The sequence below is a fragment of the Galleria mellonella genome, unplaced genomic scaffold (assembly GCF_026898425.1).
Source record: "Galleria mellonella isolate WM207_F2 unplaced genomic scaffold, CSIRO_AGI_GalMel_v1 utg133, whole genome shotgun sequence".
NCBI classification, from domain to species: domain Eukaryota; kingdom Metazoa; phylum Arthropoda; class Insecta; order Lepidoptera; family Pyralidae; genus Galleria; species Galleria mellonella.
The window spans coordinates 463,041-479,305 of NW_026441990.1; the positions used below are offsets into that span (position 1 = coordinate 463,041).

The window sequence follows — 16,265 nt, forward strand, 5'->3', positions numbered from 1 at the left end:
ATTACAATAAAAAGTCTTATTATGATAAAATATCAACAAAATTATATTTAACATTGGAAACAGTAAATAGAATTCTTATTATTAATAATATTAAATATTATTTAAGCTCTAAATGATATCACCATAACCACATCAATGTGACAACTTGTCCAGGAATTTCTCTAAATCAGAACCATCATCTTCCAATTCCACTTGCTCTAAAGTCATTCTAGGTGAAGATGGTGGACCTGAAAATGAGAAAAATACATTTATTACAACTTACAATCTGTTTATGAATATTAAAATTATTTTCCAGGCTGATTATTTAAAAAAGGCATATTATATACTGTCAGACATGTCTTTGTTAATTAAAACCTACACTCACATTCTGGTGTGGGCACAAGTCCTGGAGTAGGCATACTCCTTAAATACACCTGTATTTATGATTAATTATGATTCACAACCAAATTAATATTATAACACCATACATTACTTAGCAATATTTTTTTTTGCAATAGCATTGGGAACATGCTGTAGGTACATCTGATAGTAAATGGTGACCTTCATCTAAAAACAAACACCACCATAAATATCCCAAAAGACATTTCTAATGGATCATATTCCTACAATGGCATTCCTGAGGATGAAGCCTCTGTAAAATGTTAAATATTGAATTGAATGAAAGAGGCAATTGACAGCTTTTTTTCTCTTACATATGTTTAGACAATATAAATTTTTCACTGCTTGACTTTGTAACAGTTGCCAGGCTTTTAACACTGCAATTTAATAATTGTACTAAATAAAATCTGCAATATTATAAATATACTAGTTATTGTTTGGTATTCTGATCTCATGCAAAGCTGGGACTTAGCATGGGTAAATAGATATTGGACCTAATGGAAAATAGTCATCTCAGAACATACTCAGAAATCTGACTGCTTTTTACATAATTAGCTCCAATTCAACTACTTACCACTTGGGCCAACTGGCACAATACCACTATTCAAATATCTTGCCATATCATTCTGAAATGCTACAGAACTGTTTTCTCTCCGTGCCTGCAACTCTGCTAGTTCCCTTTTCTCTTTCTCAAAACTCAGTTCTGTATTATTTTTAGCTAACTGATTACGGATATCTTCGAGGGCAGCTGAAACAGGTATAGCAGTGATATTAGCAGACCAAACATTTTTTTACTATCAATACACCTTGATATCTATAGGTAAAGTTTATCAAATCAGTTTAGAGACACCTTCACTCACACTTCACCACAACTATGACATTTCTAGGTATATTGAATAAATATTGATGAAACACAGGAACTTGACTAAGTTGATTCAATATTTGTTTTGTCAAAATTTAATATTGATACAGTACAAAATCTTATATTACAATTACAATACAACAAAGTATAAGATGTTAATTGTTTTATATTATACCAGCTAATATGACAAATATTATCCAGTCCAAATTTCATTTATTCTCAATAACTTTATAAGTAAATGTTAAAAATGATTCCAAACTAGTTCAGCCTTTCTTAAAATATGCGGAAACTTACCCATTTTCTTTTCCTTATATAAAGTGAGATGATAGTGATGGTCTAACTTCCACTTTTCCATAGCTCTCCTTTCAACAATATCCTCAAATTCTACCAGATCATCCTCGACAGACTTCAATAAATGTTGAACATTCTTTAAGCTATCCATACACTGTGCAACAGCAGCAGTCAAAGCTGGTATCTGCATTAAACCCTGGCTTAATGCATGTGCATTTTGTAATTTGATTTTAGTACTCTCATGCAATTCTAGTATTAATTTATCAACTTCATCGGCAGCTTTAGCGTTTCTGTCTGCATTCTGATGTAGTTCAGCCCACTGTTCCTGATATTTCTCGAGTAATGCACCTCCAGCACCATAATTCACTTTTCCATCGCTGTTTACTTTCTGTTTATCTTTGAATATATTTTTTACCTTCTGCACTTCTTGTAAAGTTTGTTTTAAATTGTTATTTGCACTTAATCCATCTTGTACAACAGATATAAATTCCTTTAGATTCCCTAACATTATAAACAAATTAAAAGAAAAAAATATCAACAAAAAATTGCAATCAAATTAAAATCACAGTAGTAGAATATAAGACAGCAACAGATCAAGCAAGAAGAGACTATTGAGAGACTACTCTATAATGAGGACTGGTAGATTTTATATTTCTACCTAAATATAAAATATTTTCCTTGTTAAGTTTTCTTTTACTTTTGGTTAATCGCAATCATAGTTTTCTAGCTGTTTAAGAATTATGTAAAAGACGACTAAAAAAACAACTAACCCAACACTTACTATTATATATTGTTATAATTATTCTATATATGATTTGTAAATACTAAATCTCTAAAAAAGATTCAGACTTTTCCATACCCAATTATTTTTCCCCAAAACTCCAACTATTACTATTCCCTAAAAATTCTTACTATAAATTGCGAAAAAATACTCTTAACGTAAAATACAATTAACGTTGCCACATTGGCAATGTTATTTGTATTTTACGTTTGCCAATGTGGCAACGTTATTTGTGACTGTCGTGTCACTGTCAAATCTGACCTCTGTCAATAAACAATAAAATAAATGTCAATAGTTTGAATTTGAAAATGAAATGTCGGTTTGTTCATTTTATAAACTTTAATTTTTTTTTATTTTCTTCAGTTTCTTATTTATTATTAATAAATAAATGTTATAATGAGTTCTGAAAAATTGAGCAGTGATGAAGTGCCATTACATTTCACGAAATGGTTGCTAACAATGGGCTGCCCACCAGACACTGTGCCATCAGTTGAAAAAGTAGCTGAGTAAGTGACCATGATTTCCTAATTTCATCAGCCCTATAATATAATTAATTAAGATCAATTTTTAAAAACCCTACCCAAAAATCTCTTGGTTTTTGAGAACTATAATTTGTTTTGAAACTATATTTCCATCAGTATTATTTAATGTGCTGCAAATGCAAAATTAAAAAATATATATATAAAAAAGGCAAGAAATTACTATCTTTTATAAAGCTCTCCAAGATTTTTGTTTAAATTCTATTACTTTTTAACTATAGTCTGAGAGAAAACAATAAATGTTTATAAATCTATATATAAAAGTAAATACTGATTGATTGACTAAATTTTAAAAACTCAACCCTTAAGAGAGTAAAACTTCCAAAGTCCATACATATAAAATTGCAGGCAAAAACTAGTCTCTTTATAAGTATTTTTTTTTTTACTTGTTATTTTAACCACTTTTTAAAATACTTTTGTCTGTAAGAAATTATACTATAAACAAATAACTTTTATTAATCAGGATGTGCAGAGGTCAGTATTATATGGTGTGGAGAAGTCTTATGGAACATGTTCAACCCAAGAATGGCATCAAACAAAAGAGGCTACAAGTGTTCTGTGATGATGTGCAGAAGTGGCGCAAGAAAAGTCCCTTCAATGAGGTGAAACATTATTATTTTAGATGTTTTTTTAATAACTTAACCTTTATTGATTAATTAATATATAATAAAAAGTATTAAACATCACCAATAGACTTGATTAACATCATAGACATCACAACATACAGTGACAACTACAGTACCTCTCATGTGTTGTGGACCTTAAGGCAAAAGGCTTTATGCCTTGGTATGTACTGTAATTTCTATGACTACATTTTTATACTTGACTTTTTTAAACAACAGCGTAATATAAATAACTAGTTAAATTAAAAATGTTTTTCTATTAATTTATTACATTGTTTAATAAATGATTACATTCTAAAAGAAATTTCAACTTAATACTAAATTATATACAAATTTGTCTTAAATTTGGTGCTTTACAAATTTTTTTTCACTCTTGATAAATTTTACATATGTGTATACCTCTATGATTTAAAGCCATCAATGTAGTCTAATATTTTTTCTATTTTATTTTATGGTATGTTGTTACAGCAAGATACAAATGCTGTGATGCCTGAAGAGCTTATGCTTTGGCATCAGCAGACTGAGTTAAGGGACAAAGTAAAAGCAGCTGAAATTAAAAATGCTGATACACATGAAAAACTTAAGCAAATTACTGACAAAATAACAATAAAGAGTAAGTATATTCACAAATAAATAAATAGAATAATGCTTATTATGAATTATACACTGTGTGTGCCCTGTCATAGGATAGGCCACCTTTTCCTTAACGGTGTCGTAAGAGGTAACTAAGGGAGGAAGAGGGATGGGCAGCAGCTTCTTAAAATATCTAATAGCATAACTGTGGTTGCCAATCCGCCTGCCAAGTGTGGCAACTACTGCCAAAGTTGCCCTTATGGTATGTTCAAAAGTAAACAGTTAATGGCTGAAATAATAATAATGAGTTATACTTTATTATAATTATTTAGTACTACTTATATAAGCCCTTTTACTCCGAATTCACTATAACCCTAGTAAGACATATTTTCCCTTTCTATTTATTATATTTCACAATTCAGTGTGCCTCCTGGCATAGGCCTCCTCCAGCTCTCTCCACTGAACTCTATCCTCTGCCACTCTACTCCAGTAAGGCCCTAAGGTTTGACGGATGTCATCTGTCATATAGATATATTCTTTTCTAAAATTTTATATTAGTATAAAACTGTTGCATGTACTATGCTGTAATGCACAAAATATAGTCTCCTAGCCCTTCATGACGAATTCAATAAGAATTAATCATGATGATTTTCAGAGGGAAATGCGTGGAGGTCAACCAAATATGGTATATTGTTATCAATGAGGCTGCTACTTCCTACAATTAACAATCCCTTTTTTCCCCGAATTAATGCTATTAAATATTATGTTTCAGTGGCCCAACGCAACCTCTCTGTTCGTCGCGTTCAGGATCTCCAACGGCGCGTGTGGCTGCTCCAGCAAGTTGCAGAGGAGTTGAAAGCTAAGAAGAACAATCTTCAAGAGACCAAGACAATAGCTGACTCATTGTGCTCGTTTGATGAAGAAGTCAATGTTTCAGTACGTACATAATTAAAAACATGGATACTTCTATCTCTTTTATTCCCATTTTTACTTAATGGCAGTACTCGAATTTTGTTTTGCTCTAATCATCATCTTTCTACCCTTAATCCAATTATTATTTGGAGTCAGCATAATATGTTTTTTATCCATATTACAAAAAAATGTGGCTTATAGCTTTTACGACCGGTCGCCTGCCTGACATCAACCATCTTTGGGAATTCATATTTTGCTGTAATACACCTGTAAAATTACAGCATATATAATAACTAATGCATGTGTGTTGCCTTTGTCATTTTATACTAGCTACATCTCGCAGCTACGTCCACATGAATCTGTACATAAAGCATCCCAGTTGCGAAGTTAGGATATAACATACCATTCAATTAATATAATTAATCATTAAATAAATATCATTCAAATCCATTTTGTACTTTTTGCTTGAAAGAATAACAAACTTTCGCATTTATAATATTAATAGGACATATTATTGGACTGGCAACACATAAAGGATGCAATGGGATACACTAAACATAGTGTAATGTTTATAATTATTATTTATTTATTATTTTGAGTGTGTAGTATTTACTTATTTATTATTGTAACATATATACATATCTGCTATGCCTATCTTCCATTAGGGTAACCAGAAACAATGGAACGCCAAATGCTTCCATTCAAACAAACAGTTCTATTTACAGTAACTCATTTTGTTAGGAGGACTTAGTCTAAGTTAAAGCAGAAAACTATCACTACTGGATTAGTACAGTTTGCCGCATTTGAGGATATTGGAAGAATCTACTCAGTCCTATCATTTTTAGAATATTATTATTATTATATATGTGTTGTGTATATAGTGACGAGGTCTTTTTACTGCTAACACAGATAAAACAAGTCTGTTTATTATCCAGGAGAAACTGGAGAAATGTATGACACTGATGTGTCAGCAAGGTCAAGGTAATCCACCAGTATCTTCATGCTCGCTTCTGTCTGCCGCGAATCCAGTCGCGTGTTCATCAGTTGTATCCACACAGGGGGACAACACTGACACCGGTAAATACAGAATGTTGATTTATCAATATGTTTATATTGTTTAACTGTGGTTGTATCAAAATTTAGTTAAGTTAGAGGGTATAGAGATATAATAATAGTCTGTATAATAGCAATAACAAACAAATAAATAATATCTACATAACTGCTTCTTTATTGCCGACATTTCGCCGTGGATTGCAAGACGCCACTCACTTCATTCCTGTCGTGACCACGACGTTGTGTAGTCCACATCGAAACGTCGACAATAAAGAAGCAGGTATGTAGGTACTAGTTACCTGTGAAATTTTTCATTGTGCTAAGTCCCAAAAGTATATTTAAATATCTTCTATGTACTGTTGTGTGATTCCGGCATAGAATGGACTAGCCTTTGCATTCTCTTAGGTGTCCTAAGAGGCGACTAAGGGAAATTAATGGTAATGGTCGAGTGATGGACAGCGGCGTCCTTCTTAAACCACCACCAAAACCTAACTGCGAGGGGAAAAGGATTGTTAGCAATGGAGTTTGGCAGCCCCATTGCTAGCAATATACCTTATTAGGTCGACCTCCACGTGGTTCCCCCTGGAAACCACCGTGAACAATTCTTGTTGAATTCGTCACGATGGGCTAACTGACCTACTTCATCCTCACCTATCATTCTTCACTGGTGCCCCGCCGGTGTATACCGATAGCGCGGGTGGGGTTACTATTCCATTATCATCAATTTAAAAAAAAAACTAACTGTGATTGCTGATCCATCTACCAAGCATGGCAACTACTGATAAAACCCAAGGGGGAGCTTATGTTCAACAGTTAACAGCTGATATGAAGATATAATGATCTATGTATAGACATCGTTTAGTTCCAATTTTATTAGAAAGATAACGGCTATCAATTTCTATCTAGTTGGCTATTAGCTTACCATTCTAAGTATCTAAATGTAATTTAGTTGTAGAAGAGCACGTGTCGTCGCTGGTGAAGTGTCGCGGCGACAGTCTGTGGCGGCTGCTGTGCGAGCGCCGTGCTGCCGTAGCGGCTGCACTCGCCTCCGCCACGCCGCACGTCCTCCCCCGCGCACCTCCTGTTGGGTATGTTCCTCTAATACGTATTGTTAGGGAGGAGACGTGATTGTTAACAATACTGATTACCAGTACTGTTGCTACTCGTAGTATAATATCCCTTGGCAAGTCGATTTCTAAGTGGTCCCCTCTGTAAGCCATCGTGTTGAATTCCAGGTGTATTAATCACGATGGGCTACACTGACCTGCTTTTTCATTCTCACCTATAATCTCTCAGTGGTTCCCTGCCAGCGTATACCGTTACCGCAGGCAGAGTTACGCATAAACGATAAGCAATCATTTCCTCCGCAGAACTAATCCACAATCGGTGCTGGCTAACACGGCAGCTCTACACTGCACCCTCGGCATTGAGACTATGAAGAACCGCGTGCACATCGAACAAACACAAAAACGATTCGTGGCCGCACTCGCTGACCTTAACGTGAGTGTATTTTATTTATTTATACTTTATTCATCATCATTATTTCACCCATTATTCGTTATTTAACTTATACTTTTGTTTTATTACAAATAGTTAATTTTAAATTTTCGCGTTGTTAACATATACTTTAAATACACTATCGGGACTAAACGCGATGAAAAATTTTTGCAGGTAAATAATACCTATATACCTATTTCTTCATTACCGACGTTTCGTCCTGTTTATCATTGCGTTAAATCCCGGTAGTGTATTTAAAACTGACAAATAGTTCTGATGTTCACATACTTGAGTATGAACACCCTTAATAAACTTATTAAATACATAATCATAATAAATAAATGATGTGTGCGCACATTAACTGCTGTTTGTTTATAGAATTACCTGTCAAGCGCAGAGGAGCACGAGTTAGCGGTAGTGAGGTGCGAACGTGCGTACGTATCGGCTCGCGCGGCCTGCCTCGCGGGGCTGCTGCGTCGCCTCGCCGAGCGCCAGGAGGAGTTCGCGGGAGCCTCTCCTACACCCGCCTCCTCCGCTCCCACTGACCGCCTCCTACCCGCCGTGGACCGTGCTATCGTGAGTATTGTGATAAATTTACCAATGAATAGCACGAGTTTGCGATATTTGTATCAAGTGCATATACATATTTAGAGGGAGAGTATAGGCTAGGATTCCACAGCAGAGCTAGATTTTGTGCTAAGAAATTTGCACCTCTGTCTCGCCCTATTAATTCTACTACCATACAATTTTGGTAGAGAATAAACTGTGTAATCGTGAAATCAAGATCTCTGTGTCACAAACACAATGTATATTTTTTATAATATTTACCATTTGTTGTCTTTTACTCTAAGATATTACGTGTCAAATAGCAATGGATATATTTTCATGCATCTCATATTAAAATGGGCGTACCTCAGGGCTCTATTGTAGGTCCCTGTTTTTTTTTTTTTTTTTTTAATAAAAATCACGTGTTTTTATTAATTAATTGCTTAATATTAATTTCTTTCCTTTTAGGAAAGCAAGAGAGAAGAATTGAAAAGGCTGTTAGTGGCGTTAGCCACCACAGAAAAAAAGATATTCAATATTAAAGACTGTCTTTTTAATATTTTCGGTGGGTTCCGCAAGGATGTGCAAATAGATGAAAATGAAAGGTACAAAAGTAAGTAATAATGAATAATTTATTGAAAAATTCGTAATATTTTTTATTTGATTAAAAAAATCTATTTGGTTTTTAATAGGTGACAAAGGTAGTTAGGCTGAACAGGCTATGTCCTTTTACAAAAATTAGAAAAGAAAGATTATTAATGAACCTTCATACAACATTGCTTACTTTTTTCTCAAATACACAATCGGACCTTAACGTAATGAAAAAACGTTTGCAGGTAAATAGTACCTCTATACCTGCTTTTTTATTGCCGACGTTTCGGCAATAAAGAAGCAGATATGTAGGTTTAAAATTAACTATTTTTACCTATCGTGATGTTTCTGTATGAAAAGGTTGGAATTAGACTATTAAACTTTTTTTAGACTTTCTGGACTTCCCTCAAGAATCAACAGCTACTCTTCGACAATTCTACGAAGCAAGACGCGAGCAGAGACGGAATAAATTGGATTTAAGTTTGAATTTAGATGTATCCGAAAACTGTTCCTTCACGTTGGCAGCAGGTGAGGACTAAAACAATATGACTGATTACTCAGCCGCCATATATTGATATTTTTAATGACAAATTAAATAAATTTTCTAAATGTTGTTTAAAATTTTCATGTTTGTAAAACGTAATTTATTGGGGAGAACGGATTGCTAGCAATATATCCTGTCAGGTCGACCTTTATTCTCACTTATTACTGCGCAGGGTTAGCAGTCCATTATCATCCATACATAATTATGGTTCACTACCTGTTTTGGAAAATTGTAACTAAAACAAACAATGCCCAAAAATTATATAAAAGAACAAGTTCACTCTAACTTGATCGTGTCTGCATACCTTTTTAATGTCCATTGCAAAAAAAAAAACATAGCTGTCAAATTTATTTTTTTAACCATTTTTCCTTTAATGTTGAACATGAATTATATCACCTTGATTTATTTCACTAATAAAAAAATCGTGCAAAGGTTTACCATAATTTGTTTGTTTAATTCCGTTACCATTAGTTTGTTACCACCACTGTTACTATCAGAAGTTCCGCAACCCTCCATACAATCTTCGACCGCCATTTTGTTCGCACACGTTTTGCAACACGTGTTTCATCTCTAAACGGGACGGCCTACAATGAAATGTTATCTGAAATGTCGTAGTCGAACTAAACATAAATTTGATGTAAAATTACTAGATACATACCGTTTTAAAATATTAAAATATTGTCCATTTGGACTTTTATGGTATGACTTATCACGAACGAAAATGCTTTATTTACTGAAAAGATTTTGGTATTACCAAAAACACGAAATTGAGTGTGAAAATTCAGAATTTCATTTCACGATAGACCCCAAAGCATCTTCAGGCAAATTAATAGATCGTTGTTCTGAGCCTAGTGCTAACCATTCGGCACCCAAACTATGATATCGCAGTACGAACGGCAATTTTAATCAAATAACCAATGATATGAACTTCCGTAAGATAACACCTAGTTTAGTAAAATACGCACAGTTAACACGCTTTTAATTATTATAAAAACTTCCTATAATGCTACGCTTAAAATAGTATATTCATTGAATTTATTTTACAGATATATAAGGCACTAAAACTAGTCTTTAATAGACCAGAGGGAGACTTTGTATAAAATTCGATTGCTTGGGTACCTCTGTCCCATTCGTGTTTCTACAGTGAAGCAGTTGTGCATATGTTGCACGGCTGTGTTTCGGTTTGAAGAGTGGGATATGGTGTGAATTTACAGGGTACAGAGGAATAACACCTGAGTCCTCAAGAATGGCAACGCATGGGGAGTCTCATGGGCGAAACAGTATACTCTGTTATGTCCATGGTACTGCTTATGTCTATAGGTGACGGTTACCACTTTCCATCAGGTGGGCTGTCAGCTTGTATGCCATTCTAAGTTGTATAAAAAAATATATAAATGTTATTATATTATTATAATTGTGTTATAAAAAAAAAACATAGTTATGTCATTTTTAATATTGATGTGAAAATTTATAAGTGTCTCCATACAATTGCATTAATTTTGCTCTCCTTTACTGACATGAATGATAAAGTTTTTTTTTTTTCTAGATAATAATCCAACGTATACGGATGAGCTGAGGATTTATATGAAGAAATTTAATTTGGAGAAAAATAGAAAACTTGTGTTTGAAAGGTACTATAATTTTGTTATTATATTAAAATAATTAATAATTATTGAGTGGCGACTCCGTAGGGGCAAACGCAGTGTAGGACGACATCCCATTAGAGGAGAAAAAGGAATCGTTAGTAATGGGGAGGTTAGTCCCCATCGCTATCAATGTACCTTATCAGGTCGACCTTCACGCGGTTCCTCCTGGAAACTATAGTGACTAATTTATCGTTGAATTCGTCACGATGGGCTAACTGACCTGCCTTTTCATCCTCACCAATCATTTCTCACTGGTGCCCTGCTAGTGTATACCTATAGCGCAGGCGGGGTTACCATTCCATTATCATCCATCGACCCTCCACTAGATGGAGTGACGAGCTCAAATGCATTGCAGGGAATCAATGGATGCAGGTGGCTCAGGAGTGATCCTTATGACAATCTATGGGGAGGCCCATGTCCAGCAGTATGATGATTATAATAATACTGGTACTTTATCACTTTCACTGCTAAACATAGGCCTCGGCCATAAAGAGGTTTTGCCAATAGTTGCCACGCTTGGCAGGAGGGTTGGCAACTGCAGCCAGGCTTTTGGTGAAGTTCTAAGAGGGACGCTGCTGTCCATTCCCCGACTGTATGTTTCTTTTAATCGCCTTTTATGATACCCACGGAAAAGGAAGCAGTGGTCCATTCTATGCCGGGACCAAACGGCGTGTTTTTTGTTACTGCTATATAATTAATAAACTAATTTTTTAATACAATTACGATAATAGACATATTTATTTATACTAGATTTTATATTAAATACTAGATGATACGGCAAAAATTGTTTTGCCCCCCCCCCCCTCCCAACGCCATTTACTGGACTTTTTTTAGTCTTATTGATTTTTAACCGATTTTAAAAATAAGGTGAACAATTCGGTTGTATTTATTTTTAATGTTTGTTATCTCATAACAGTATAATAATAAAAAAAAAAAAAAATTTCAGGTGTAAACCAATTTAGAAAAATATTTTTTTATCTGAAAAGATATACTTACAGATTGGTCGCATAGAAATTTAACCAAAATCGGTTCAGCTCTTTAGTGTTTATATCACAAAATACATGATTTTGCCAGAATTAAAATTGTTTTTTTTTTTTTTGTGTGGTACAATTTAATTATTTCGTATCAGGATAAAAAGTTTCGTATCTTATTTAAGTTAGAGAAAATAACATGTAATTTGCAAAATGCCATTAAAATACCGTTAAACAATTTCGGAAATTAGCTCGAACGAACGTTATGACACGGAATTTTGATAAAAATATTTCTTACAGCGGCGAGAAGATTTGGATCTTCGAGACCCTCCAGTCGGCAGTGAGCCGTCTACACACAAAGTGGCAAGGCTGCGAAATCGCTTGTCCCCTTGTCTGTCCATCTGTCACGCTGGCTTGCAACTTACGGCAGCTCGTAGACGCCGTGCATACTAGAGGTATTTTAGAGGTGACGCTTCGTGGGATGGAAGGTGAAAGAAAATTGGACAGTGCTATAGGTATGATAAAAAAGTACTTAATTACATATTATTTTTAACTGACTTTAAATATTAATAGTTTCCTAAATTACACAATTTTTAGTCCATATTTATTTTATTCGATGACAATGATTTTTTTAAACAAAACAAAGCGCGGCCTTTTTTTTTTTATTAAATCCAAATTAATGAAATAAATTTTTAATAAAGGTATTAAATTCAAATATCTCGTCACTAGATATTTTTTTCATTATTTAAATATATTGATAATTATTTCTTTTGTAATTTATTATGCTATATGCATATACATATTGTAGACAAATTGATATAAATATATGTAATAATCATGTGTTCCTGTTCACATTATATCAAGTTTATTTCATAAAAAAATTACAGTTGTTTTTGACTAATGAAAATTTTTATAGCAACCTCAGTAATCTTAACACTATAAAAATTCAAGTTTAGTGTTCCGACGTATTGTTAAGTAAAAGTTAATACGTTTTTTATGGGAACGGGCATTAAATATTATAATAAAATACCGAAGGATATTTTGGATCTGCCTTTTAATAAATTTAAAACTGTTATTAAAAAACACTTATTGAACAAAGCCGATTACACACTAAACGATTACTTGAATGACAAATGTTAGTCGATCATGCACGGCCTTTTAATTAACGCCATGTAATTTTAAACATTGTACAATTAAATAAATACACATAATGTTAACAGAAATGTTAACACAAATTTAAAAGATTTAATTTAAACTTTGGATTCATAAAAAAATTACAATTTAAAACTGCTTGTAAACAATTCTATTTAAATAAAGATGATTTGAATTTGTAATCTGGTTTCCCTATTTACGCATAAATTGATAAATCACTTATGTATATGATACAAATTCACTTACACAAGAAAAACGGGAGATTGTTTTTGGTAAGCGTTATACTGTTTAAATGTGATTAATCTAAGTTTAAATTATTTGGACCATGTGTGTTACAATTTTTTTTTTTTCTCATTAGATATTTCATCAAGGACTAAGGAAGAGGAGCAGACCATAGACAAAATAAAGAAACGACTCAACGAGAATCTTCTCAGTTTGCAGAAAACTATTAAAACTCTCGAAATAGGACAAGAAAACTTAAAGTTTTGGTCCGAGAATCGTATAAAAGAATATCTCTCGTCAAACAGAAAGTGTAATGGTAGAATTTATAAAGATTATGAATGTTTTTATATTGAGAAACTAGGTTTAAATATTGTATGATTAATTTTTTTTTTTTCATCAGTATCATTTAACAGGCTTAGTTGAAAAATCGGTACTGAACTAAGAACCTCAGAAATAATCGTGAAATTGATTCGTCCGGGATGATATAAACTTAATACTGTATGTATCGTATTAAAGCCTATTATTATATTTGAGTATTTTTATAACAGATCTATAAACTAACTATTGTATTTATATTTCTGTCAGTGAAGTTTATATTGTGATAGTGAGGTCCGTAAACGGTCAAGCAGCTTTAAAACGCCATTTTTTACTATTGAAAGCTCTCTCAATTGATCCCGATCGCACCTGATGGACAGCGATTAATTTTAAATCGAATAATACGCGATGGATTGTCTATATAAAAGAAATTATAGTAATTATTTATTTAAAAAAGAAGTTCGCTATAAAAGCTGAATAATTTTTATATGGACGTGACACGATTTCTTCAACAATTCTGTAAATATATTTTTCTAATTATTTTTGCAATAAAAAAATATTTATTGTACATAAAGTTTATACTCATGTAATGACATGTACATATAGTACATGACCAAGAAGGCAGGTAGGTAAGTGTTTTATTCAAGCCGCTTAACCGTCTACAGATCTCGAAACCGCATTGTTTTAATAACATACGTATGAAATAAATTATATTCTACATAAATGCCTACTTTTTATTCTAATATCCCAAAAATATGATTGGTTCTTTCATCTCGTATTTATAATAAATTGGTCAATTTAAAAGTTTGATACGTTTACAATATTTATATCAATTTACAATACAAGACCAGAGGAAGGGAGCAATGGATTATTTACCTCGACCCGATTTCCTTAATTGATGACCGCGACGTGACGAACAATACATTCATGTCTATACCTTAGAACAAAGAATTACATAGAAGGAATGATAAAATAAAAACTGTAAATTATATGGTTGCCTCCTTTCTTCTTATGCAAATATAAATAGTAAAAAGGGAACGAAAGGTAGATCATCAGTTGCTATTTTTCTTAATTCATAGCAGGCTAGTGTATAGAAATACCGGCGCATCCCTTGAGTGGTAGGGTGAGCACGCCATCCACCCTATCTTGAGAGAAGAGACCTGCTCTTACCATCTGGGGGCGGGTCGCTGCCGTCGGAGATGTGGTGAGTGCGAAAGCGAACCCATGTCTCCGACATATGGCACCTCGAGGGTATAACGTCTGGTTTTTGGTGGGTACACCCCCATCTTACGGGGGGGATTCTCACAGTACCCATTCACCTCCCACAAAGTGTATGGGTCTGCATAAAGCGTTTCCCAGACGTTAAGAAAAAAGACAATATATAGAAAATATGTATGTAAAATTTTTGTTCATTTACATTACTAGATTATATATTCGACACAGTTTATGTAGAGAGTATGCAAGCAGGTTGTATCTGAATTTGGTAGGGTTATACGACCGTGTACCATTTTCTTTACACTAGCCTGCTATGAATTGAGAAAAATAGCGACTGATGGTGTATCATTCGTCCTCTTTTTACTATTTATATTTGCATAAGAAGAAAAGAGGCAACCATATAGTTTACAGTTTTTATTTTATCATTCCTTCTATGTAATTCCTTTTTCTTAGGTCTGTACGCGACGCGATCGGTCTCTACTGCAATACAGCTAGAGAATACGATCCCGACTGGTTTTTTAATCCCGGGATTTCGGGATTACTAAAAGATAATACCGGGATCTCGGGATCAATTTAGGAATGCAGTGGCAATAAAAAGTTAGTAAATTGTTTTCAATAATTCTATTTTGATTTTGGTAATAGGTAATAATTTCATTTAAAGGCTATATTAAACAAAATTATGCTTCTAATTTCGTTGAAGACAAATATTTGTAGTTTACAAATTGTAATACATACTTACTAAAAATTAAACTTTGAGAAAATCAACTTTGTTAGACTCACTTAAAGAAACCTAAAAAAATAATTAACAATACACAATAATTAGCAAACGTATTTTGTTTTATTCTAGAGAGATCAGTAATCACGTTTTATATTTAAAATAGACTACTTATGTATTATGAAAATAAAATCTTAAAAATAATAATGCGTCTAATGTTTCATTTCCAAGCCTGCTTCTGAGTTTGTTGGACATATATGCAGAATCTGAGAAGTGCGTTCAGGCCATTATAGGACGAATTGTCAGTAAATATTTATAAGCTTGTTCTGAATTGTAGCCTCGAGAAGAACTTGCCTTAAGTAGATTCATTTCCTTCTTAATAATTTTAGAAATGTCGTTATCCTGTTTTTCGACTAAAAATGACTCCACAAAGACAAAACATTTCCATCTTTTTTGTGTCTGATATAAAAACTTTCTTGAGACAGCGACATTTTAGTAGCCTAAAACAAAAAGAAAAATTAAGACCCCCAATAAAAAAGAGGATACAAGAAAAGAAATTAAATAAGATTAGGCTATATGGATTTTAGTTCCCCACTCTACGCCTTTCACTATGGAATAAATTTAATAAGAACAACATAACCTAGAAAATGAATACTTGTTGTTTTTAACATGTTTGTAATACAACATTGTTTCGCTAATTAATGCCATAACAATATAGTTTAATAATACTTACATACACACAACGCCGTGAAGACGAACTTTTGTATACATTCACAAATAACGCCATCACAAACTAATTCAATCAATCAGCTTTTTATCCAAGATGACCAATAAATTAA

At 33.2% G+C, this 16,265-nt stretch overlaps 2 protein-coding genes and 1 long non-coding RNA gene across 4 annotated transcripts; 1 reads left to right on the top strand and 2 right to left on the bottom strand.

Moving 5' to 3' along the window:
- Window positions 1-20: 20 nt before the first annotated feature.
- LOC113511135 (dysbindin) lies at window positions 21-2,242 on the bottom strand. Its single transcript, XM_026894735.3, has 3 exons — window positions 1,535-2,242; window positions 953-1,126; window positions 21-227 (listed from the first exon to the last, which is right to left on the bottom strand). Exons 1-3 carry the CDS (start codon window positions 2,037-2,039, stop codon window positions 133-135), a joined length of 774 nt encoding a protein of 257 aa, XP_026750536.1. The 5' UTR covers window positions 2,040-2,242; the 3' UTR covers window positions 21-132.
- Window positions 2,243-2,583: 341 nt separating this feature from the next.
- On the top strand, window positions 2,584-14,220 carry LOC113511227 (uncharacterized). Of its 2 annotated transcripts, none has more exons than XM_031912151.2 (13): window positions 2,584-2,818; window positions 3,315-3,453; window positions 3,943-4,087; window positions 4,820-4,983; window positions 5,895-6,036; window positions 6,968-7,100; window positions 7,383-7,512; window positions 7,888-8,085; window positions 8,524-8,668; window positions 9,037-9,174; window positions 10,737-10,821; window positions 12,108-12,322; window positions 13,318-14,220. In XM_031912151.2, exons 1-13 carry the CDS (start codon window positions 2,709-2,711, stop codon window positions 13,557-13,559), a joined length of 1,986 nt encoding a protein of 661 aa, XP_031768011.2. In that variant the 5' UTR covers window positions 2,584-2,708; the 3' UTR covers window positions 13,560-14,220. The 2 variants fall into 2 exon arrangements, with proteins under 2 accessions (XP_031768011.2, XP_026750645.2); XM_026894844.3 differs by having other exon boundaries at window positions 2,585-2,818; window positions 6,962-7,100.
- On the bottom strand, window positions 8,670-10,096 carry LOC128202524 (uncharacterized). Its single transcript, XR_008253837.1, has 2 exons — window positions 9,849-10,096; window positions 8,670-9,774 (listed from the first exon to the last, which is right to left on the bottom strand). It is a non-coding gene; the product is annotated as an uncharacterized LOC128202524 (long non-coding RNA).
- Window positions 14,221-16,265: the final 2,045 nt, after the last annotated feature.